At 37.0% G+C, this 26,863-nt stretch overlaps 1 protein-coding gene across 2 annotated transcripts; it reads right to left on the reverse strand.

The window, feature by feature from the left end:
- Window positions 1-132: 132 nt before the first annotated feature.
- Window positions 133-25,165, reverse strand: sapcd2 (suppressor APC domain containing 2). Of its 2 annotated transcripts, none has more exons than XM_042757213.1 (6): window positions 24,355-25,165; window positions 19,700-19,821; window positions 6,015-6,161; window positions 4,063-4,164; window positions 3,882-3,986; window positions 133-2,177 (listed from the first exon to the last, which is right to left on the reverse strand). In XM_042757213.1, the coding sequence occupies exons 1-6, from the start codon at window positions 25,028-25,030 to the stop codon at window positions 2,049-2,051; spliced, it is 1,281 nt and encodes a 426-aa protein (XP_042613147.1). In that variant the 5' UTR covers window positions 25,031-25,165; the 3' UTR covers window positions 133-2,048. The 2 variants fall into 2 exon arrangements, with proteins under 2 accessions (XP_042613147.1, XP_042613146.1); XM_042757212.1 differs by having other exon boundaries at window positions 19,700-19,824.
- Between the last annotated feature and the right edge of the window lie 1,698 nt (window positions 25,166-26,863).

Consider the following 26,863-nt stretch of genomic DNA (forward strand, 5'->3'; position numbering starts at 1 on the left):
AGAAAATGTAACTTAAAACCAAAAAGTATGCAATACACTAACCTACAAATCAACAAAAGAGAAAAGAAACAACTTGGCATTTATAGAAGCCAGATGTTAATTGATTCCAAAGAAAATGTCACAAAAACAGAATGTCAAGAATAAACACGACTTGTTTTAATAATGGAAGAGTTTGTTGTGGATTACATGTGCAAAAGAAAGGGAGTGTTGAGAGTTAAATCAACAGTTTGATTAGATTCATATGTAAAACACACAGCTGTGGCAAATATAAAGCCTCTAATGACATTAGTGTTCTTCAGCTTCATTGATTGTTCTCCTGTAGAGTCTCTTAACGATCATTTAAGGATCATTTTTCCGAAGCACCATCGCTCCCTGCAGATTGAGGACAAACACTGCGTTCTTTCCACTGATTGTTTCGTCTGATGATATTATTATTATGAACATGGACACACGTTCAGCTCCTGTAAACTCGATAGCTTATTTATTCCATGTAATAACTGAAAGCACGAGCCACAGTGCAGATCATCTGGGCCTTACAGAGGCGAGGTTATTAGCAAATCTCATACAGCACACAGGGATAAACTCAGAACTAGGAAGGACAGAAAACAAGTGGACAGACTGAGGCTTCACTGGATTGAACTGAATCATGTATTTTAGTGCATCTTGTGGAAACATACGTTTCTCCACATTCACTGCGATCTGATGATGATCGTAATAACACGTCCACAAACATCCTTCCTTTCTCAGTTTGACCTTCTTGCCATCAGGTTCTTGTTCTTTCTGAAATCCACCTTCATGCCATGTTGTGTTTATATATGGCTGTATAACATAGTAAATATATTCTGGAAACATTTCCAGAAATTATTCCTAAGAAGTCACGGTAGTCTCCAGCAGAGATTCATCTTGAAAATCGTGTTTTATCGGTCAGGTGAGATATAAAGCAGAAAGCCAATGAAAGAAACCATCGCTCACCGTATGAAACACTGACAACGAATCAAACCACAAACCCTTCACAGCTCCATCCAGCAACCAGAGAACTGAGAGACAAATGTGCATAAAAGATGCAGAGCCAGTGTTACAGGAATATTTCAGGTGATTTTCAACATAATATCTATCGAGGGCGTCTGTGAGCAGCTGTCAATCATTATGAGCCATCACCAGCTCAATTATCAATCGCTTTACTAAAGAATGAATCCAAGAGTTTCAACAAAAACAAGCTTCACATTTCTGCTTTTAAATGATTTCCATTATTAAAAACACGTCCTTCTTTATAAACTGGTGTAAGAGTCAGTTTTCTGTGGTATCTGAGAGCATGCACATATGCAATGACATTATTATTATTATTATTATTATTATTATTATTCTGAGAAGCTTGATATGGTTTCTTAATCAAAGATTCAAAGCCAGTCGGAGCGCACCTGACTGGAACAGAATCAAATGCTCTTGAGGTGCATTTACAATATCTTAACGTCTTCTCTCTAGTGGCCTATGCAGGATTTCTTTGATCATTTTCTTCTACTGTAAATTCAGATTCAGATCCACCTCCATCCAATCAACAAGAGATGGACTGAACCAATGCCGGCCTACATTTAGTCTTTTTCGATCACAATACAGACGATCTATCGCTGCTTGTGTTACATCACGTCTTCAAGAAGCCTTTTTACATTGCATGTCACCTTTAACTGAGAGGAATTTAAAAACACTACCCTTTCAGAGAAAACAGCACACTAGTTAAAGCACCGCAGCCAAAACAAACCAAATGAAACCAAACCAAACGGAAAAGTCTACGTAAGTACCTGCCCTCGCTAATCAACTGTTCAGATAAACATTCGGTTCATGTCGACGACACAGAAGAAATGAACCGCAGCCTCCGTTCAGACGTGTTTCTCTGCTCCGCACTGGAATCCAGTTTATTCTTCTGCTCGTCTCATGTACAGGTGAAATCATGAGAGCTCCTCGTGAGTCATGTTTTGATGCCGTAGCTTGGCTCTGGTCCTCTCGGTCTCAGATGATTGAGTGTGGTGTGTGATTGGTGATGTCTGATGCTGTCAGATGAAGGTGGAGTCGAGAGCGCTGCTATCATGAGCGCTGCGAGCTCGAGCTTCAAACAGCTGCTTGATCAGAGCCGATTTCTCCTGCTCCAGCTGAGTGATGCGCTCACTTTTCTCCGTCACCTCCTGCAAGGACAAACACCACGTCAGAACACACATTTGAACCTACCAGGAGTTAACAGCATTCAATTTCATCTCAAGAGACCTGACCACATTTAAGATAATAAGAGCTCAAATATTACCAAGCTAAATGGACATCTGTGTAATGATGCTCAGATAGAACAGAACGAGCTGCTGTAGAGAATATGACTAAACATTATGCTCCTGTTAATCAGAAGATTGTTTCTATCACTTAATTATACATGGGAGAAAGAGACATCAAATGTGTGTGAAGTGAGGATCTACTGATAGCGTGCGGTACACGTTAAAAACAGTGGCACAGTTACAGTCATCATATGTGCTTGAATTTATAAAAAAGAGGCCCGGTGCAAATGACTGATGCAACTTTTCCACAAAGTAGTGAAACACTTCCTGTGCAGTTCACTAACGGATCACACACAGCCATTTAAAAGAATATGACTGGCATATTTTTCAGAATATAAGTTGCATTTTTTCATCTGAAATGTGCTGTGACCTAAATAATGCATTTAATGTCAAGCATGCACACAATTTCCTGAACATGAAAGTTCAAAATATATTTTATGAAAAAAAAAAAAGAAATAAATATTCCAGATTCTGTACGTATGATAAAGTTTGTGATTAATCAAGTTATGCTGGGGTAGCATGGATCATCAGGATTCAACTATGAAATCTGTCATTTTTAAAACTGTACTTATATAGAGGAATGCAGTCATTAACTAGTCATCAACACAAAACCATATTCATTACTACCGGCAGAAATCCCGGAGGGTGGTGTTGGGGGGGGGTTGGGTATAAAAAACATGCTGTGTATTGTAAATAACAATGCTTTATACTTTAAATAATTGTGTAGGTAGTAAAACAACACAAATGGGGCAAAAATGCATTTTAAATTTAGAATTTTGAGTCTCCCCTCCCTTTCCTCTTCTACATCACCTACACACAGGGCTGGACTGGGACAAACATTGGCCTTGGCATTTTTTGGTACAGGCAGCCCACCACCACTTCGACTTTTCTGTAACATTATAAATGTCTTTATCCTAACTTTTGATCAGTTTAAAGCAGTTGTGGAACTCCAGTAAGAAAGGCTGTCAAGGCTAATTTATTCCATTAAACATCGGATGAAGTGATTATTTTCTCTTTTATTTAGTTGAGGTGATTGCTTTTTTTTTTTAGTCGCTATGTTAGCAGTAATAACACTGACGAAAGGGTTGCCAGGTTTTCACAACAAAACTTAAACTAGCCCAAACTAACTGAGGAGGAGGGTCCTTGGTAAAAATCGTTCCGTTTTCGCTTGAACCCGCAGACATGAAAAACAAGCCGCAGCAACAGTGATAAAGTAGCCTAATTCCACAGGAATACAGCAGACTTGGCAACACTGTAGTAATGTCTAAAACTGACATGTTGGGTACGGTCCCCTTCAAAAATTGCCCTTGAGAATTTTTTTTTTATTCCCCCCCAATCCCCCCCGCCAACTGTTAGACGAAACAATAGGCTTTATACCCTTTTTAAATCTTGTATATTTGCATGTGTAAGTGGTTTTTGAGTTCATAAGTTTCTGTTCTGATGAGCTGATGACGATCTGAATGAGTAAGTGAATGCCCAGGACCAGACTGAAAACCACCGGTCATATCTGATATTTATGGTGTGTGTGTGTGTGTGTGTGTGTGTGTGTGTGTGTGTGTGAGAGACCTGTGTGAGGAGCCGGTTCTGCTCCTTCAGTATGTGGATGGCCTGAGGAGGCGCAGGAGGCACAGGAGCAGGAGGAGCGCTGGAGGAGCCGGTGGATGGGAAGGTCTGGAGAACGGCACATTTTTCAATCAGCTCAGCAACAACAATAATATATCAGAGCGAAAGAAAGTTTTATACCAACCTTCCCAGAGATTGAGAGCAAATCGCGGAGGCAGCGCGTGACGTCCTGTAGTTTAGGCAGAACAACATCCAGCTGACTTTGACCAGATTCAGCCAAAAACTCCTGAAGAAATGAAACACATTCTCAGATATTTGATTAAAGGTGAAGATTTGATTACTGGAACAGGGGGGTATTTATTTTAACCATTAAAACACAGTGCTGTTGATTTATGTCTAATACTGCAATAGAATAGGAAGTTTTAATTTTTGTGATCAAGTGTTTTATTATTATCAAGCTCCTGCAGAACACAGCCCTGTAGCTGAAGGAACTGGATCAGGTGTGTTTGAGTCAAAGCTAAACTCAGGACTGATCTAAATCCAATGCTCGGTTTGGTGCCGCTTCTCTTTGAAGCTCCTTTAAGTGTTTGATGACATGAATCACCAGTCTACTAGGGCTGTGCGATATGACAATATATATTGGATGGACAAAATAAAAAGTATATCATTTCATATTCATATTCATTTCATATTATGTGCTATCCATTATTTTGTCATGTCGCAAATTACATTGTTTATGGTAACACGTTTTCTTCATTTGGATGACTGCGATCTTTACACGTCATCACGGGGCGTGAAGGGGAGACAGCAGCAGGAGAAAGAGCAGCCAGGACAATACGAGGAGCTCGTTCCTAAACCAGGGACTACATCTGTAGCATGGACACGAGTTTTTAAGCACTGCGGTTTTAAAACAACTGATTTTTAAGCCTTTGAAGCAAATAACAGAGCTATATGCGTGCGCTGTCTCTGTTTGTGTGTGAGAGGAGCGCACATTTCTATTGCTTTAAATTAGTTTCTTATCCTTATTTCATCACTGACTGTTTATTTATCTTCAGTGAGCTTGAGGTTTTTTTTTGTATTAGTTTGATATTGACATTGGTGATAAGGATTATGAAAATTCTATGGTATCAAATATTTTAAAATCATAAAAACCTTTTAAAAGAAAAAAAAAATATATAATATATAATATATCGTTATTGTGATTAGGGCTCGATATTTTCGATATTTTTACATTTCTGTTCCTGCGTTCTGTAATTTATTTTGATAATGAACAGGCTTCAATACGGCAAAATGATGTTGTGTGTGCGTAAGGCGTCGGTGTGATGGTCATACCAACGCTGGCTGGTTATACAGAAGCAAGACATTATTCAAAGCTGTCAAACTTAAGAAAACTACTCTCTGCTGTTTCGTTTTCCTTTCCGAAACCTTTGGAATGTGTCACAATGAACCGTAATTTAGAACATTTTTTCTTTCATTTCGTTAATCTGTCAATATGATTTAAGTGAAATATATTTAGTGTATATGCCTATATTTCTTTTTATGTAAGCCTATAGTTTTTCTGTTTTCTCCATCCACAGAAGCGCTGCAGGTGCGTGCGATCTGTTGAACTCATCTCACACTATCCTCAGATAAACTCTGAGCTACCTCTGATGAGTTCACAGCGGAGTGATATTTCACTCGCTGGCTTCAGCGTCACATCTGCACAGTACTACTGGTATTCCTGATCGGTTGACAGCAAATTTCAAATATTAAATGGAACGATAAAATAACGTTATTAACTGGTTAATGGCCATTTAAAATTTTCGATTCTGTTCAGAACTATAAAATTTAATTTCATTTCTGTTTCTGGTTCTGTTCCTGTCAAAATTTCATTCGTTTCTGGTTTTCGTTCCTTGAACTGGTTCAGAGCCCTGATTTTGATATAAAATTTGTCATATCATGATATAAGATTTGGTCATATCACCCACCCCTACTGTCTACTGACTACTAGTTGAGTTGTTGGTTTTTGGGAAAAGTTTGAAATCCAAAACTAGAATATTATGACAACAACATGGCATTTTTGCCCAGAGCCTGGACTGCAGTTCAGAATGAGATGGCTTGATCTCTGACAGACTGGTGATCATGAGGAGGACGTACAGTGGAGTGGCGTCTCTGGCCGATGTTTCTCTGCGTCTCAGTGATGTTGTGGATCTGTGTCTGGTACCATTCTCTGGCTCGCTCCAACACATCCAGGCCAGCCAGCAGAGAGTCTTTCTCCTGCTCCAGCTCCTTCATCTGCTTCAGCTGACAACACACACACACACACACACACACACACACACACACTTATTATACATGTGAAAGATATGACCAACAAGCTGTCTAATACAGAGACAAAATCTGATCTATGTGTGAATGTTATTGAAGACTATTATATTTTACATTTATTCATTTAGCAGATGTTTTTATCCAAAGTGAGGACTAGAAAATATTTGTTAGGCTACTAATATTAGAACTATTGTTAAAGCTGCAGTATGTAACTTTTTTGGTTGCCTTTTGTTTGTTTTTTTTGCTTACAATAATGATTTATAGTGGTCGAGTGATATATTGGCCGATATTTGGCATTTTGCAATGTGTTCGAGGTGAGACTTTTATTTTGACGGCGCTGAGAGCGGCAGCGCCTGAGCACACAGCTCACATTCTCTCTTGTTTACTGTCTCGTTAACAGTTCTGTCTAATACAGACTGAAGTCTGTCTAATAATCAGAACGATTAAACAAATTAATGTATACAAAAAGTACTATAACAATTGCTTTTATATTATAAGTAATAGGCAAACATTATAATACTCTCTCGTTTGCCATCAGCATTAAGCAATTACCCATTTATATCATTTAAACAAATCTTTGAATGGCTAATGAACATTTAATAACACAAACCTTGCAAACTTAGTTGAATCCAGCTGTGAGATCTTGTGAAGTGTGTATTTTTATCCTCGGTGTGACGGTCGGTGCGTGTGAATTGAATGCTTTAAACTTTAAACTCGTGATTTCAAATTATGCAGCGCTTTATGCATTTGCCCACAGTCATATTCATGTCACTTTCTCTGTGTGCTGTGTTACCCTGGCTTTATTTGAAAAAAAATTTATTCCCAATGCACACAAACTTCCCAGAATACTGAGTGCCCTGTTGGTTACAGTGTTTACTTCCTTTTTAATTATATTTTTATTAAATATTTATTTATTTGTGAAAAATACTTTATCACCTAAAGTAAAAGTATGTTTATTTTACACATTTATTTTTTAATCAATTGTCAAATGATTAAATATTAATTAAAACATTTTTTTAATTATATTGGCTTTATATCGGCCCCCTGCTTTCCAAGATATTGGCATCGGCTGTCAAAAAAACAAAAAAAATATCGGTCGACCACTAATGATGTACAATGTGAGCGGTCTTGTAGAAGCGTCAGTTTGACGTCACTCGTCTTTTGACACAAAGGAGACTCCGAGGAGTGTTTATAGCGTGTTCATACAACACTGGCTTAGATTTTAAAGTGGAAGTGAAGCAGTCAGTTTACATTTTTAGTAAACTTGATTTCCACTTTCCCCAAGAAAGTTTAGCAATCTCACGTGTTTTAAGTCTTGTCAGTTCAAACATTAAAGTGTTTTAAGCCATTCGAGCACAAGCTAAAGAGATCTCAATGTGGTACGCATGCAAAAAGCAGGAGCTCGGACAGCGTTCTCTTTTGTGTCTTCTTGAGCAGTTGCACACAAAATTATGTCAGAATGGCTGTTTTAACGAGTATCCACATAAACCCCTAATCAGCAGGTTCACGACTTCTTCCACTCGTATCACTGCTCGGTCCCCTCGCTCGATCGGCTCAAATACATAACCAACTGGACTTACTATGGGCTCAACAGTCCTTTCAAGTTCACCTTCCTCCATTTCAAAACAAGAGTGTGTTCAAAAAGTAAAGAAATTTGTTTCTTCACTACTTGATTAATCTCGCAAGGGTCAGGTAGTTGCAGTAGGGCTTCACAAATATATATATAACACCGCATATCAAAAAAATAATCACAAAAAGAAACAATAATACAAACACCTCCACAAAGTTGCAAATTGTAACAATGCAACACGCACCAATAAAATACACCAATACAATACAACATGCTTCTGTAAATTCAGTCATTTTTAAAAAATCTGTATATAGCACAACACATTAAAGGAGCAGTATGTACGATTGATAGCTAGCGGCTGAAATGGGTACCGCAATACCGACCCAGAATCTGCCCGAAACGGACATTTCAGAGTGGAATTACTGGCTATAGCATTATTTTTCAGAGAAACAGCTATGTAAACATAAGATGTTTCCTAAATATCTACAAACAGATTTTGGCTTATGAAGAGTCAAAAACTTACATACAGCACCTTTAACCCTTGTGCGCTCCTCATTTGAGAGTCACACTCATGGTCTTTACGGTCAAACGTGACCAGACACCTGAAATGTTACTTTTTTTTTCTTCAGTAAAATCAATCTTATATATTTTTGTTCCATAATATTTTTTTCTTTTGTATTTTGAGAGAATTTCATTTTACTAATTAATATTTATGCAATAATTATGATACATTTTTCCAATTGAAAATAGTACAAACTTTTTTTTCTTCTAATTTTTCACAATTATTTTTCAATTAATGCAGTATTTCAGATTAAAATAGAGACTATGCCTTTAAAATCAAATTTTTCGGTGTGTGTGTGTGCTGTGTGTGTGTGTGTGTGTGTGTTCACTGCTCTGTGTGTGTGTGTGTGTGTGTGTTCACTCCTCCAGGTGTGTGTTCACGGTGTGTGTGTGTGCACTTTGGATGTGTTAAAAGCAGAGCACCAATTCTGAGTATGGGTCACCGTACATATCACGTCATGTCACTTATTTTATAAAATAACAATATTTAATAATGATATTTGTAAGCTGTGTGTGCCTAAACGATCCCAAACGTTTCTCAAATCAAACCACTGTAAACTGCCCAAATCTAAAATAGCAATATCAGTAATTGGTTCTTGTGTGTCTCGTGACCAAATTTAGTGATTATATTAAGCATCAACTGAATGAGTTTTCATAATGTTGATGTGTCACTATATTGAATTTGAGTGAATTTTCCATATATATTTCATATGTTTATATTTGAAAATAACTTTTCAAATATACTCTAATTATATACCTTATACAATAAGGTTTGGTGAGAAACAAACTGAAATTTTACATATTATTTAACAAATATCCTGACTTGATCGTTGGTATCTGTGATGAGTGTGTGTTCATGAGACACTATTAGTGCGGTTCACTCTGAATTCGCACAAGTTTGCACAAAAAACAAGATTAATAAAAATGTGACATTAAAAAACAATGCATAGAAGTTCTTTGATTCTTTGCATAGTTGATTCTTCTTCACTGATTTGGACCAGAGCTTCGGTTGTCATGAGTCAAAATGACAGATGAATGTAATAACTTCCTGTTGCAACTAGCACAGCAGATATATTTACCTCAGAGAAAAAAGCACATAGATTGTTACTCGTCATTTTCTCAGTGACATTTTTATGATTTTTTTTAAAGGTATGTGACAGTGCAATACATGCAACAAACATCATTTCTAAACCTGCTGTTGTCAATAAAAGAAGCACTGAGGTCTTCCCAAGGGTTTCTGACAAAATAAATAAATAAAAAAATAATACCTGGGAGTGGTCTTCGATTCAGAGCTTAATTTGATAAGCAAGTGAACTCTGTAGTAAAGGTGGGATATTTTCATTTAAGAAAAAACAGGTCAGTGTTTTTCCAGCGCTAGCGTCGCTGCATTGGCTGCCGGTTAATATTAGAGTTCAATTTAAGCACCTGGATATATTTTGGACATGATCCAGTTTTATTCTCCAACACAGCCATTGAGGTCATCTCAAAATTGTTTATTAAAAGTCCCTAAATCCCGCTTAAAGTACAAAGGAGTTTGTGCCTTTTCGATTGCGGCACCTCAGCTCTGGAATGACCTGCCTCTGGAAATTAGATGTTGTACACCATTAGGTCACATTTAAGAGGGCACCAGTGTTAATTTCGTTAACGAAGACGACGACGAAAAATATTCGTTAACGAACATTTTTTCTGTGATGAAGACGAGACGTTGACGAGCTAAAAATAATATCTGATGACGAAATTATGACGAAATTTATGCCGCGTTTTCGTTAACTAGACGAGACTGGACTATAATGTTATTTGAGGACTACCAGACATTCAAAATGCATCCTATAGACTTTTGTCTTTCAAAATGTGCGTCCCTGTCATTGGATTGCGATCGGATAAGGGGCGTTTGCATATCAGTATAGCAGCCGCAGTGGATGAATAGACTACAAAAACGCGAACTAGCGATCTGAAACAATGGCCTCAGCACACGAAGGGGTTAGGGATAATGTGACCAGACGTCCTGTTTTTCCTGGGACTTACAATTCGTTGTTGATTAACTTAAAGTTAGTGAAGGCGGGATAGGCAGAATCGCGCTGATAGAAGTGTTCTCTCTGTCGCGCGCGCGCACGCCCCACTTCCTCAGTTCTCAAATACAGCGCGCGATCAGTTCTCAGCGCTCAAATACACACACAGCAGTCCAAATGTTTATCGTGTAGAGTATCTCACGTAAATACAGTAGGTTATGGATTAAGTGAACGTGAACAGGTGGGTGAAAACTGAACGTGTGTCAGTATTTCATGCATGCCTTTCGTCTTAAAAGGACAGCATTCCAAATTAAATACCTATCTGTCATTAATGTTAACCAACAAAAGATGTTAAATAAATGTATACATGTTAAGTAAAACCTACAGTATCTGAAAAATGAGTTTAATTTGTATCTCTATTGTATTTGTCTTATTGTGCTTCTTTAAATATATATAATATATATATATATATATATATATATATATATATTATATATATATATATTTATACTAAGTTAAGTTGCTCTTTTTTCACTTAAAGAGAAAGTTCACCCAAAAATGAAAATTGTCATAATTTATTCAAGATTTTCCAAATTCAGTCCTTGATTCAAATTTCTCATAAGCTTAATTGATTTGGACTAAAGAGAGAAGAATTAATGATTATTTTAATTTGAAGAAAAATATAATATTATATATATATATATATATATATATATATATATATATATATATATATATATATATATATATATATATATATATATATATATATATATATATATTATATATATTATATATATATATAAAATCGCTACCAAAATAAATTCTGGTAACTACAGTTTGGCTAAAACTATTGGCTAAAAGTAGTGACTAAAAGTTGACTAAAATGCAATGACTTTTCGTCGACTAAAACTAGACTAAAACTACGAAAGACTCAAATGACTAAAATGTGACTAAAACTATTAAGCATTTTCGTCTCAAGACTAAGACTAAGACTAAATCAAAAACGCCTGCCAAAATTAACACTGGAGGGCACTTACTTGCCCGGGCATTTGATGTCAGATAGCTAGTGTATATCTGATGGTTTTGTTTGTTTATGTCATGTTGTTTTATCTTCTTGCAGTTTTAGTATTGGTTATATGTTGTTTTATTGGAAAGCACTTTGGCCAACATGAGTTGCTTTTAAATGTGCTGTACAAATAATAAACAAACAAACAAACAAACATTGTTCTTAGTAGAATTTGTATATTATTATTATTATCATCTTATCAGTATTTTTGTTTGTTTATTCCTTTTTTTTTTTTTTTTCCCCAATTTTTAGTTTTTTTTCTCCCGAATGACCAAAAAAATCCCACCACCAGCAGGTCCTAAGTTCAGTTAAAATGACTAATTTGCATTCATACTTAGTTACCAAGTTTTAATTTTAATAACTAAACTTCTATTATTAAATACTACTTGATTATCATATTATAATGCTTGACTGCTTTACTGATTGATGTTAAGAGTGTACTTTCAGATATTAAAGCTATGCCATTTTACAAACATACATATACTCACACATATACACACACACACATATATAGTATTTCAGTCTGGCGAGTTAACAAAAAATTTACTATCCAGTGGTGATTCAATTGGTAAAGTGTCTGTAGAAGGTTGTGTACACACAAACACACTTCAACCACACTACTGTAGACCATTTAAAAATGTTATGTACACAAATGAAATGTATAGGTAACACCTGCATCTGTCTCTGAAAAAGATTTATTTGATGTTTTATTTTCAAAGCTTATTAGCACAATGTTCACACATATGGTTTATGCTCAAACCAAAATAAAACACAACTGGCGATCTGAACTCTGCGATTCTGTATCTTTAGTACACCAAATTAGCAAGCAACATAATGAAGTCTTGATGCATATCATGCAGGCTACACTTGAACCTAACAGCATGAGAGTTGCTGTGAACAACAGTTTTAATAATCCATGGTGACCTACAGCAGGGGGAAGATTTTCTTTAAATAGACACTTTCAGTCTATTACGTACTTTAACTAAGATATTTTACTTTAATACATTAAAAAAAGCTACGTTTGTACAAGTAGAACATTCAATAGGGTGAAAACTTTAAGAAACTCACAAACACATCTAATACAGAGCATGTCAATGACTGAAATATTGCTCAATAAAGCAGCCAGCAGATCCTCTGCAGGCCGATGAACTGCCGTCTCAACTCTTTTTAAAGCGGGTGAGTGAAAGAGAAATAAAGGGAGGGGAGAGGCTTTGTGCCGTGTGTTTGTGCGGTGGGCCATCGAAAGGGAAAATCCTCTTTGTATAGAGAGACGGGGAGCAGACAGAGAATAACATCAACACTGCTTTCACAAGAGAAATCCTGCAGACGCCACACGAGGGACACGAGCTACAGTCCCACACAGAGCATCTCACATAACCCAAACTACTCAAACACTACATAAAAACTGTGGAAAGTTTACAGACAGACAGTTCATGGCAACGTGACTGATGAGTGAAACAGAGAAAACAGCAAATACCATCACAAACATGTCTGTGTCTCGCTCACCCAGAGGTAGAAGTGCAGGGCTCTGCTGGAGAACAGGCTGCTGCTCAGAGGTATGAAGACGGTGGTGTAAGTGGCCCACACGGCAGTGTTCAGGCCCCGGGGCCCGAGCCGGCTGACCACCATGAGCGGGGGACAGAGAACCGCACAAAGAGAGAGAGACAGAGCGAATGTACACGCGAGGAGGAACGAGAGAAAGACAGCTGAGAGGAGGAGCTGATGACGACTGTTCAGACCGTTCAAACAGAAAACCACTTCACTTCTCCACTCAACTAAACCCACAGACACTAGGATTACAAAACATCCATTCACATCGAATTAGGGCTGTGCAAAAAATCTAATGCGATTTTTATGAGCATCTCATCAGTAAAACCAGTTCTGTGATCAGTAGTCAATCTCCAGAACCGGCTTTACTGACGAGATGCGTCCTTCAACATCAAGCCCCGCCCCCAGTCCCCCCAGACAAAAATGTTCCCACAGCTGTGTGTACATTTGGTTATATTATATTAATATGTTTCAGCATGTTACAATCATTATATAGCTTGAGTTAAGATAGTCTATTCCCTAATGAATTAAACAGTTTGTTAACAAACAGATTGAAAGCGTGAATGGTCTCTCTCTCTGTTTATAGGTGTGGAGTAGCTGTATTACTGTAGACTATGCGTGCGGGGGAGGGGTGCGATTTTAGAATAATAATCAAGTCACCTTTATTTATATAGTGCTTTTAACAATACAGATTGTGTCAAAGCAACTGTACAGCATTAATTAGGAAAATAGTGTGTCAATAATGTAGAATACCAGGCGATCTTTGAATATTATTTTTGCCTGAAATGCCCATCCCTAATATATATATATTATATATATATATATATATATATATATATATATATATATATATATATATATATATATATATATATAAATATATATATATATATTAGTTTCATATTCCTGTGTTCTACTAAAATAAATAACAAATAAAATAATTTTTAAAAAAGTGATGTCGGAACAGAAGGCGGCAGTAAAGTCGTGGCGGGGAAGTCGTGGCCTAGTGGTTAGAGAGTTTGACTCCTAAGCCTAAGGTTGTGGGTTTGAGTCTTGGGCCGGCAATACCACGACTGAGGTGTCCTTGAGCAAGGCACTGAACCCCCAACTGCTCCCCGGGCGCCGCAGCATAAATGATACACACTGCTCCGGGTGTGTGTTCACTTCTGTGTGTGTGTTCACTTCTGTGTGTGTGTGTGTGTGTGTGTGTGTGTTCACTGCTCCGGGTGTGTGTTCACGGTGTGTGTGTGTGCACTTTGGATGGGTTAAATGCAGACCACGAATTTATCACTGTAAATGCAGGGAATCCATGATAAATCCTAAGCAGTTATAACTAAATGCACTGGGTGGCGCTGTGGAGCGTGTTAACAAGTTGACAGTATTTGATCAGGGAATGTCGTCATCTGCCTCGCGAAGTTTGGATTTACTTTGATCTAAATGATCTGACAAAATGTAATTACTTCTGATCAAATGAATTAGTGAAACTGATTTATCATAATATCACGACCACAATGAGAAATCGCATGAAATCAGAACACAGTCAACTGAGGAAAGACAGCTGTCTATCACTGCATTCACAAGCCGAGAAGAGAGAGCATCTGATCTTGAGACAAATATAAAGGTTCCTCGAGGGAGAGTGGTTTAACACAAAGAGCTAAGAAACTTGTGAGTAGTGAGTATCGCAATATTTTGTTTGGCGATACTGTATCGGTTGTCAAAAACGACATCAATATTTTAAAAAATAAATAATACATGATTCATGGCAGTTGTTTCAGTTTGAGTTTATATCCCGACCGCTATAGCGGTCTTCATCTCTGAACTCTGTCAATGCAAGCAAGTGTTATTTGGTTAGTACTGGTCTTTTGAATATCTAGGGATTGTGCTGAAAGGTGCTCCACGCATTCTGTTTATCATTATTTACAGGCCTCCAAAATACTCTCCAGCCTTTGTTGAAGAGGTCACAGAAATGCTATCAATGATTTCCTCAGAGTTTGACTTTTTTGTTATTGCAGGGGATTTTAATATTCACATAGATAATGCAGAAAACAAAACTACAAAAGAAATGATAATTGTTTTAAACACTTTTGACCTGATTCAGCATGTGCATGGACCCACACACAAAGGTGGACACACTCTAGATTTAATCATCAGTAGGGGTCTAAACATTTCATCCATTGTTACTAAGGACATATCTCTATCTGATCACTTCTGTATTTTCTGTGATATATTGATCTCTGCTACCACTGAATCTAGATCTATCTCTGTCAGAAGGAGATGCATTAACGAGAACACTAGTGTGCGGTTTATGGAGGGTATATCTCTAACAGACTCTGTTGATCTTCTCCTTGATTCCTTTAACTCAAATGTTAAGAATGTTATTGATGATATTGCTCCTGTGAAAGTCAGCAAGAAGACAGGCAGACAGAAATCAGTTTGGAGAAAATCAACAGAAGTACAGAGTATGAAAAGACAATGCAGAAAAGCCGAGCGGATGTGACAGAAGACGAAACTTGAAATTCACTATAGCATCTATAAAGACAGCCTTCATGCTTTCAATGTGGAACTAGCCACAGCTGGACAGAGTATCTTCTTAAACCTTATAAACAGTAACTTAACACTCACACTCTTCTTGCCACTGTTGAGAGACTGACAAACCCCCCCCCCAAGTCAGATTCCCAGTGAAATGCTTTCAGACAGCAAATGCAATGAGTTTGCTTCCTTCTTTTCTAAGAAGATCATTAATATACTGTATACTGCATAGTAATTATGTAGCATTACATTAATAACATTAATATCACTGCATACACTGCATAGTAATTATGTCCTCACTGGATGCAACAAATGCCGTGTTTTTTGTGGTGTTTTTTTTTTTTTTTGTCTTATCGCGGGGGGACACAGAGTATCAGTGTGTTTTGGGGGGTGTTATTTTTATTTTCAAGATCTTGAGGTATTTGGCCAATCACAACACACTGGATAGCTGGCCAATCAGCATACACCTCGCTTTTCAGAACAATGAGCTTTGTAAAAATCGACATGTTTCAGAAAGGCGGGGCATAGAGGAGCCACATAACCACATAAACACATTGCAATACACCAAATACACCAAATAATGTTCTTTTTAGTAACGTCATATGACCCCTTTAACAAATGTGCGTGTTTATTTTAGCACTTCCGTCAGTGAATACACAGCCTGCAAAAGGCTCATTATAATCAGTGATGCTACACTGGATGCGGCATGACACGACAAATCTGCATGACAATAAACTGCCTCGTTCTATTTATGAGGTACTGACACAAAGATTAAAATGTCTTGTGTAGCATATAAGATAAATGAAAACATGTTTTATTTATCTCATATGTCTCGTTTGTGTTTGGCCAGTTTGGAGAAAGCCTCACCAAACCTGACCAGTCAGGCGTTTGTGATCACGGGAACTTGAAAACACTTGTACAAACGCGGATGGGTGACGAATGGAGATGGCTCAAGATCTGCAATTTAGTATTTGGTTTCCCAAGAAAGTCCATCACCCAACACAACTTTAATTTGCTGAGTACATAAACTGCAGCCACAACAGCACTTATGTTTTATTTATTTTTTATTTTTTACTTTTTACTCGAAACATTCCCAAACAAATTAACTGAATTATCATGAAATATCTTGATTCTCACCTTTATAGATTATGTTGATCTATAGTGGGCGATGGTCAAAGTAACCTTATAATGTAATCTATTAAATATGCATAAAAAACCGGTCTGTTTACTTAATTAACATGGGTGTTACGCCATAACATATTTTTAATAATAAAGATACTTGGCGTCTGTCTCAGCGCCAGCCAGCGAACGCATATTTGAATTTAGCAGCTGATGATATGATGTGCTGAAAGTTATAATCACACCATTGTGATTGTATTAAATATGAAAAAATATAGATTGACTTTTTTTTATTTTATTTTTATTGTCTTTTGGAAGCTGCATCCAAAAACAACTTGGTTCAAAAATCTGCGGGGGCACGTGCCCCTCACTCTGAATGGGCATGACGCCTCTGAGAAGAGATGCACCAGTCAACTGGCCATAAATTGGAACCGGACAGTTTTTTGTTCCAAACACACAATCGGAAACCAGCCAGTTTTTAAATTTATTTTGGCTGATCTGATTTCTGGAATTGCACACAAACTGCATTGCAATCATTTCCCAAATGTGTAGAAATATGACGAGGTCTGTAAAAACTGGGGGTGCTCCAATCAGGATTTTTGAGGCTGATCGCCGATCACAGAGAGCAGTATCTGCCGATCCGATCACCGATACCAATCTTTTTAAAGCCTTCTTTTTATCATGTAGAATTATTTATAGCGATGATCCAATCAAGATTTTTTGACATTTATTCAGGGCTTGAAATTCATTTTTGAAAATGATTCCTCTCTTAGGTGACTTTAATTTTTTATTTGAGGGGTGGAGGGGGCCATTTTTTCAAAAATATATATTTATCTAACCTAAATGTTTGATCATGCATTGTATTTTTGTTTTAACAATCGTGTAATTGTTGCACAATAGCTTACACAGCGCAAGCCTGATTTTGTGAGCTGTATGTGAGGCTCACACATACTCTTTTTGCAGTGCGTATGTAGTCCATGTGTGGTACAGAAGCAGCAATCCTCCTGATTCATCATTGTTTACCACAAACACAACATTTATCCATTAATTTATTTTTAAATCCAAACATTGTTACTTAAAATGCTTTTTCAACATTGTGATTCTTTTTTTGTTTTGTTTTTTACACAGTACAATAATACAATCTTTCATCAATTATTCAATGCTTTTTACTTTTGCATTTACTTTTAGATTTATATATTAAGTTGCTAAAGCAAAACATTTAAACTACTTTTCTAATGTTATCACAAACATTCTAAATTAAAACTTACCTTTGACAGAAACAGTCAGCTCTACTGCCTTTTCTTTTGCATTTAAATCTTTATTACAAGCAATCCTGCGGTTCATAAAAAACTTTAATTAAGAACTTTACAATTATTGCCTTGTTTATCTTAAAGTGCTCTTTTCCTTTAAACCTAGCCAAAAAACTATAGCCTATGTGTTGGCTGTAAAACACAGTAGACTTTAATTATATGCATTTATGGTGTAATTACTACATTTTTGTGTCAATGCATGTTCATATTTACCGCAAACAATGTGCTGTTACTTTAATTCAGCGCGTGCAGCGCAGCAAAAAATAGACTCGGTGCGGAAACAATCTCTGCACTGCTGCAGACACAGCGCTCCTAAACGTACTGCCAGACCGCAAGCGTGTTTGTAGTGTGAACGCTTTAATCCATTAACATGAGCGCTGGAAAAATAAGCACCACATACGCACTGCAAACGGAGTAATGTAAACCTGGCATTATTATGTGTGTGTGCTGCAAGTGTGCATGAGTGCACGGTCTTCAGGAAAGCGTGCAAGCGTTGAATGGTTTAAACACTGGCAGGAATTAAAAAGAAAAAATTATAAAAATCCCTATTAAAGTAAGAGTGGGGAGTTTTATGAATCTCTGCATCTCTGAAATGAACAGTCTTTTCTTCTTCATTTTCCTTTCCTCTTCTCGCCATATAAAGTAGTATTTATAAGTGCAGAGCTGCTTTGTTTACAGCGGTAACCAATGAAACGTTTCGTCTGCTGTCAGAGAATGAATATGCGTCTCATTCAGAACATCTGCTGTTTTCGTTTCATTCAGTTTGTATGATAATTGTGATTTCCATTTAATTTTAATTAGATACAATTTTGATGACAAAATTAAATTAAACTAGAGATCACCGATCGAACAGCCAGGGACTGGTATCAGACAATTTTCTGCATGCTTGGCCAAGACCGGTGACCGGTGGTCAGTCTCACGTCTTTCCGATTCCTAGCCGGTCCGTTTTGTTGCCAGGGGCGTGGACAATACCCCCTTTCACACAAACAGACTTTACTAGTAAATTACTGGTAAATTACCGTTAAGAGATTATGCGTGAACAGGACCTTTTCAAAAATACAGATAAATTCGTTATAACAATAGAACATCGGTTGTAACATCAGCATTAAATTACTGGTAAGTGTGAACGCAGAGCGAGATTACTGGTATGAGCACGTACAAGTTCAGAACACGGTGACGTAAGACGTCTACTCTGAGCCAATCCAGAGCCATTAAAATTCTAAATTCAACAGCTCTGGGACAATCATAACATTCTGACACAGATAATGCATTTACTACATGCTGTTTAGTTCAGTTTGAAGTTGCCTAATACAGTGTCTTTAGGCTAAAAGCAGCTGCATGAATGTGAATGTTTGACACAAAAATAAATCATCAACAGAAACACTGATCTCGTTTACCCCTTCATGTTTACAGACACAACACCAGGAGCCGCAGCCGTTAAGAGGTCAGTCCTGGTAAATGATGTCATAGAATTTACAGGTAATTTGAAACTGATCTGTGAATGGTGCTTTACCGGTAAAAAGACGGAACGCCTTTGCTTGTGTGAACAGAGCATTTTTGTGTTCACTGGTAAAGTCGTTTTGGTAATTTTATGACAATTTACTGGCATTACTGTGGGAAAATGGCTAATGACATCACGCTCACATCGGCATGTAAACGCGTTGCCAGCATGCAAGTTCTTCACTGTGAGTTACTTTTTTTTTTCTTATGATAATGTAATGTAGTCGGTGCATCTCTAAATTAAACTCTAAAAAATATGTAACTTCATTTGGAAAGAAAATAAAGCATATCTTCTTTACCATCTCATAATCCACTCCGTTTGTGATGGTGTGGCGTCTCTCGTCGCGACTCCTCGTGTGGCGTCGGGATCGTGTGAATCCTGTCATAGTTTCACTCTTTGACCGAGGCAGACCACCACTCTCTGCTACAGAATAAGAGAGAAGAACAATTAGAAGCAGTTATAAAACACACACACACACACACAGCACTAAACAACTAAATGAAGAAAATTCCATCTTCCAATGATTGCATTGTATTTTATGTCTCCTCATTTTAAAATGTTTATTCTCTGCTTTTATTGTTGTGATTATTTTTATGATTATTTTAATTCATTTTTATGTAAAGCACTTTGAATTATCATTGTGTATGAAATGTGCCATATAAATAAACATGCCTTGCCTAATCTGAACAGGGTAAGAAATCATGCTTCTCATTGGTCAGGCTCTAGTAGAGAAAATGACTAAGCAATTGATGGCAAAATTACTCTTACCATGAGACTTCTGATGATTTTGATTAATTAATTAATGCATTAAAACTAGTGTTTTAATAGTTGTATTCAAAATTTGTTCAAATATGATGCTGTGACTAGTAATTCGGCTTGTCACCATTTTGTAGAAATCTGTTTGCCCGTTTCATTATGTTCCTGGTTCACTGTGAATGACGAATTACTGTCGACTGCGATCTCAGTTAACGTTGTGAGTTACAGTGAATATGACTCAAACTGTAAATCAAGTCTGAAACTGTTTTGTAATTTGTTTTTATTGAATGGGTTTGTTGACGCAAGCAGGAAAAACAGGTTTTGCTGACTGTCGAAGAATACACCAAATATTGTAAATGTAAATGTTATTATTTTGTCACATTTGTAACTATTTTAGTTGCAGTCTGTATCCTGCCTAAGGGTTAAAGTTAATCTGGTTGGCATGACCCTGTTAGCCACCGAAAACATTTTTGCAAGCAATATACACATATAGATAATATTTCATTAATTAACAGTAAATGTTGTATCTGAGGTTTTTTTTTTTTACCTGGAGATTCTTAAAAGTGTGAAATAGACTTAAAATTTGATGTTTTTTTCTGTCTGGTGTTTTTGAATGGGAATGTTAACTGTTAGTGATATCCAGGTTACAGATCTTTTAAGCTTCAGATGACAGAAGGCATGGAGTACATTGAGTGGGAAACAGGTTTAACAGCAAAGTTAAACATATGATACAGTAGGCTTTACAGGATTTAGTTTCTGTAACTTTAATACTGTGATAATACTTTATACTGTGTTAAAAGCCTTAGCAATTATTGTGATGTGAAAGTCTGATACTGATACTTGATATACTATGATACTATCACATGCCTAACCCTAAACCTAACCCTGTTTAACAAACCTGCTTCACTGCTTATTAATACTTGAAGAAACTTTTGTCAACCAAGTCATGCGGTGCAGCCAACCTTATGGAAGCTCAACAGCACTATAAGAATAATAATAATAATAATAACTATAACCTAATAATATTAATAAAGTACAGTGTTTTCTACTCAAAAAAGAAAAAAGAAAAAAAAGAAAAACAGGAAGAGATCTGGTATCTTAAAGGGATACTCCACCCCAAAATAAAAATTTTGTCATTAATCACTTACCTCCAGGGAGTGCACAGACATTTTGAGGGGCAGTAGTGATGTCCGATTCACGAACGAATCGTTCGATTTAACCGGTTCTTCATAGTGAACCGATTGAACCAGTTCACCAAATCGAACTGAATCGTTTGAAACGGTTCGCGTCTCCAATAAGCATTAATCCACAAATGACTTAAGCTGTTAACTTTTTTAACGTGGCTGACACTCCCTCTGAGTCAAAATAAACCAATATCCCGAAGTAATTCATTTACTCAAACAGTACACTGACTGAACTGCTGTGAAGAGAGAACTGAAGATGAACACCGAGCCGAGCCAAATAACGAACGTACACGCCCACTGCTGGAGCGGTTCTCGAGTCAAGAACCGGTTGCATCGGTTTTCGGAACACCAGTACACTGAACCGAGAACCGTTTCTTTCGGACGTGTTCGATTTGAGAACCGATGAACTGATGATACTGCGCATGCGTCTAATTTTTCAAGTATTTTGTTAAACATCAGAAAGTGTGATAAAATAGCTTTATTTTATTTAGCTTTTTTTTTTTTAAAGATGAATGTATCTAATCTGTATATTTTGTTAAATTGTAGATTATGTGAGATTATAGGCCAAAAGGGTTTTCAGGGAAGTTGGACAATAATTAAGAGTCTAAAGACTCTAGGTTTAATAGGAATAAGGTATGATTTATGAAATACCTGTACTGTATAGTTAACGATGACACATTCACAAATTGAGTTTGTAGTAAATAGAAGATGAACACGAGTAGAGCAGCTGATGAAACTGAACTGCAGCGAGTCGGTTAGAGCGGTTCTCGTTCTTGAGTCAAGAACCGGTTGCATCGGTTTTCGGATCACCAGTACACTGAACCGAGAACCGTTTCTGTCGGACGCGTCTGATTGGAGAACCGAGGAGCTGATGATACTGCACATGCGTGATTCAGCGTGATGCAGACTGACACACAGCGCGTCTGAACCGAACTGATTCTTTTGGTGATTGATTCTGAACTGATTCTGTGCTAATGTTATGAGCGCGGGTAAACCGAGGGCTTGAATGAAGGGCAATCTGGCGAAACGTTTATTACGAAATTTATTTACTTATATCTTCAAGACTTAAATCCTTGTATGCACATTATTGCTGTTACTGTATTTGGATGCGTTGTTGCAAAACTTAATTGTAAACTTTTCATGATTATGAGGTTTTTAACTGACTAAAGTTATGATTACTGACTTTATATATTTGAATGTTTGATAGACTTGACGCCATTACGTCATCGCCAATGATGTCATTACGTCGAGCGAAAAAGAACCGGTGAACAGTTTTTTTCAACCGGTTTATTGAATCGAACTGTCCGAAAGAACCGGTTTACGAAAAAGAACGGAACTTCCCATCACTAAGGGGCAGGGGCTCAAGTGGAAAGAAGGGCACTTGTCATATTTATTTAAAAAACTAAATAAAATTACACAAAACATTAAATATATTAGGTGTGTGCAATATCGACAAATAATAAATCTCAATATTTTCTGGGATTTTATTGATGACGATAATTAGACAATATTTTGCTGAGTGTGTTATTGTGCTGGTATCTTATGGACTACTGTGGGCAGCTGACTCCTGATGTTTCTGATATTCTTCATAATCTGTGTGGTGGTCAGTTCACTGAAGTTATAGTAATTCATTAGTTTCCAATAAGTTTAAATGGATTTTTACCTTTTATGAGCATTTTTTAAGCCATTTTTCTAAAAGTGTGCATCATCTTTTCAGTTAAATTCTTAAATTGAATCAATTAGAGTAAGTCATTTGGGCTTTTACCAAGCAAATTAAATCAGTATTGACAGTATTATCTTTGCAATGCAGAGGAAACACAGAAGCTGCATTAGAAGGGGCATTTAGATGCATTTACACACTGTTTAATGCAGGACATTAATGTTTTAACCTGCAGTAACAAATGCATTAATACTGTTTTGATATTTTAAACATAAAATGTTGAATACTGATATTTGAAATTATAAAAAAAGAAACAATTCTTTAAATGTGACAGTAGGAGGCAGCAAGTCACTGTAAATAAGTGAGTCACTGCGATTGAACCAAATCATTTAAACGGTTGATTCATTCAGGAAGGAAACACCGTCATGTTGCTCAGATACGCAAATTGGAATTATATTTGTTACCAAAATATAGCAAGAGCAGTCAATATTGTGTTAAAAAGGTAAGTGTCTTAATATTAAATTCTTGTTTATTGAACTGCTGTATAATATATTCTAGGCTGCCGATGAAAGCTTTTTTCTCCGGTGTACATATAACAGCCAATAGTTAATATATTTAATATAGCAGTATCTACAGCATAAATATCTAGACTTTTTCCCCTTGCAATATAACCCAAACTGCCACGGAAAAAATGCCCACACAGGATATCTGCCAGCCCACCCTAAGTTAAACTGTAATACCACAGAATTTGAATTAAATCTGGTTATTTTCAATTATAAATACATACACTCACACAGTTGGGTGTGTGAGGATGACTGTGTTTGTCAGTAACCACCGAAGACCATTTTAGCTGAATGTGTAAATGACTACTTCTAAGACTAAAACCATAGGTTTATGGCTTCATCATGTGCAATATGTATACATAAAAGTACATTTGTTTTAAAAACTGTGTGATATGCTGTCGATTTACTGTCTCTGTATTTTGGCTTTTTCTGCTGTGTGTGAAGGGTTTGGCACTGGGATGTTCAAACTGTCTCATGCCAAACATTCCTATCATTATGAAGCACTGAGAGCTGTTTCACACTCAGGCTGATAGAGGACAGCTGACAGCTCTCACAATCATTAAATATCAAACAGATCAGAACAGCTTTTCTAATAGAAAGCCGGCTGTTCTCCAGTATTTCAACATTACAAGATTTAACAGTAATTATTCACGATAAATCTCATCTGAAACGTGTTCTCTTTCTTTCCCCTTTATTCCATCTGAGACTGACGGAGTCAACTACACAAACTATAACTATACTATTTAACTAATCCTAACTAAACTCAGATGAAGTGAAAGGACGCTCTTACCTGTGTTTTGGGCATCAGGAGGTTCCAGAGCGAGCGATTCAATGGATCGGATCTGATGCGCGTTTTTCCCGATGTGTATCGGATCGGATCGATGTGAACAGTCCGTTCTCTCGAGTCCTCCGCAGCCCCGCGATGCGACCGAGAACCCCGGGTACAGCGCAGAATAGACAGAGCTGTCCTGCGGTCCATTCCGTACGTTCTGGCGGCTGTGGAGTGTGTTTGTTCCGTTACTCGGTCCGAGCGGACGCACGGCTCTCTGCGGGGGATTCAGTTGCTGTTGGTGGTTTGAAGCGATCGATCTGCTGCCATTTTCGGGATTGAACATCGCGTTTCTGAGCCCCGCGACGAACCGCTCGAAGCTCAGGCAGCCGTGACGCGGCGCAACGCGCCTCAGACTCTCCAGGACCCCCGCGGGTAAATCGCGAGCCTCCGCGCCGCGCCACCGACTCTCAATCTCAGATATATGGACGTAACCTCGTCTTCCGTCGTCAAGAATATCGAATAAAGTCCGTAAACTGTGAAGGAAAGCTTTTGGGAGACCTTGTGTGCTGAACTCTGTGTCCTTTGGCTGCATGTTCGCTGTTTTAGAACTTGGACAGAGTTTTCTGACGCCACTTTGTAGAGTACTGACTAGTCCGTTCCCTTTGTCATTGGTGTCCGTTTGTATCAAAGCCATTTCGTTGTTTTATTTACAGCACACGCTTGCCCTTCGGCTGTTTTGTCTCATTTTCTCTTCTGTCTCCGCGCAAACTCCAGCACACATTCTGAACCCAAACCTCTGTTGCTCCGCCCTGCGAACGCTCGCGCAGCCAAAGAGATGCTCACGCTCATTGGTTAAAGAGTGAGTTGCTTCACCTTGATTGGCTGAAACTATAGCAACAATAGGTTTGAGATTTGTTGCACACGTTTTTGAATACCAGTAAGCCAGTCACATTTCCCGCATATTTTTGAAAAGCAAAGCAAAGAAAAAAAAAAAAAAAAAAAAAAAAAAAAAAAAAAAAAAAAAGTGTAGGCATTTCGTTTCCTTATAATATCAATGACGTTTCTCTATGGAGTCAATATAATGACATATATATATATGCAAAAGAATAAAGTTTTGCAAAAGAAAATAACATTTTGCAAACGAAAACGTAAGTATTGAGAAAAAATAATTGTGCTTTTTGCAAACAAAAATAAAGAATAGTGTCTGCGCCGATAGCCTTTACTGACACCCGCCCCCCCAACTTCGTTTCCTGTCTAACTGCTGTTGTACTTAATAAAAGGCAAAAATGCCAAATAAAAGTAAATAATTGCAAAATATAAATGGAACAGCGCAAAAGCAATGATTTTGCAATACATATTTTCCATGCCCATATCTACTAATTTATTTGCAGCGCTGCTTTTATTTTGCGTTTCAGTCAAGTTTGAGCTTGCGGTACTGTTTTTCCCTTTGCGTTTCACGTTTCTGTGCATCTTAATTTTTGATTTGATTGAGTATGGTCATTTAATTGAAGAAGATGGGTTTATTTTATTTTTGGATTGCTATAAACCTCTATAAAGACATTAACAACTCTGTAGATCTTTTTTTTTTTAAAGGTTGTTCACCTTTACTTTTTATCATGGTTGCAGAAATGTTGTCTATTTTAATCAAAATGGGCAACATATCGGCATCAACTTAGAAGGAAATCATTTTATTATCAGTCAGTTTGCTGATGATATAACTCTTTTTCTAAGAAATGAACAGATTAGACTGGACTATTGTAATGCACTGCTAGGTGGTTGTCCTGCATCTTCAATAAACAAGCTACAGGTAGCCTAGTCCAAAATGCAGCAGCTAGAGTCCTTACCAGGGGTGCATTTCCCAAAACCATAGTTGCTAACCTGTTAGCAACTTAGTTGGTTGGCAATGGGAAATTGCATTGCAACCAACAAAGTTAGCAACTATGGTTTTGGGAAACGCACCACAGGTCAAGAAAATATGATCAAATTACCCAGCACTATTTCCAGTAAGTTACTGTAACTAGCCCTTTACAGTAATTTATCGCAAGTTAATTTTACAGTATAATACCTTTACCGCAATTTAGTTTTACAGTATGATGGCCTTACCACAATTTCATTTTACAGTGAAATACCCTTACTGCAACTTAATTTTACAGTACTATATACTTATATACTTACTGTAACTTAGTTTTACAGTATAATAATATTACAATGATTTTACTGCAATTTATTTTATACTATTTATTTTATAAAACCTTTGAATATTTTACATGAATGCCATTGAATTAAATAAATTCCAATAAGTGACCTGAGTCAATGTACAACAGTATATTTTTTATTCACTGTCACTATTAAATTCATCAATTATTTACTTGTTTATTGTGCTTTATTCTGGAACATTACAAAAAATAATAATAATAGAGAACTGAATTCCTAACAAATCAAAGCAGAGATCATGACAATATTGCAAGCATCAAGCAACAAGCATCCTAGTTGGTCTTGGCTGCATGGCCTCCATAACCACTGACAG

The sequence above is a fragment of the Cyprinus carpio genome, chromosome A5 (genome assembly GCF_018340385.1).
Source record: "Cyprinus carpio isolate SPL01 chromosome A5, ASM1834038v1, whole genome shotgun sequence".
Taxonomy (NCBI): Eukaryota; Metazoa; Chordata; class Actinopteri; order Cypriniformes; family Cyprinidae; genus Cyprinus; species Cyprinus carpio.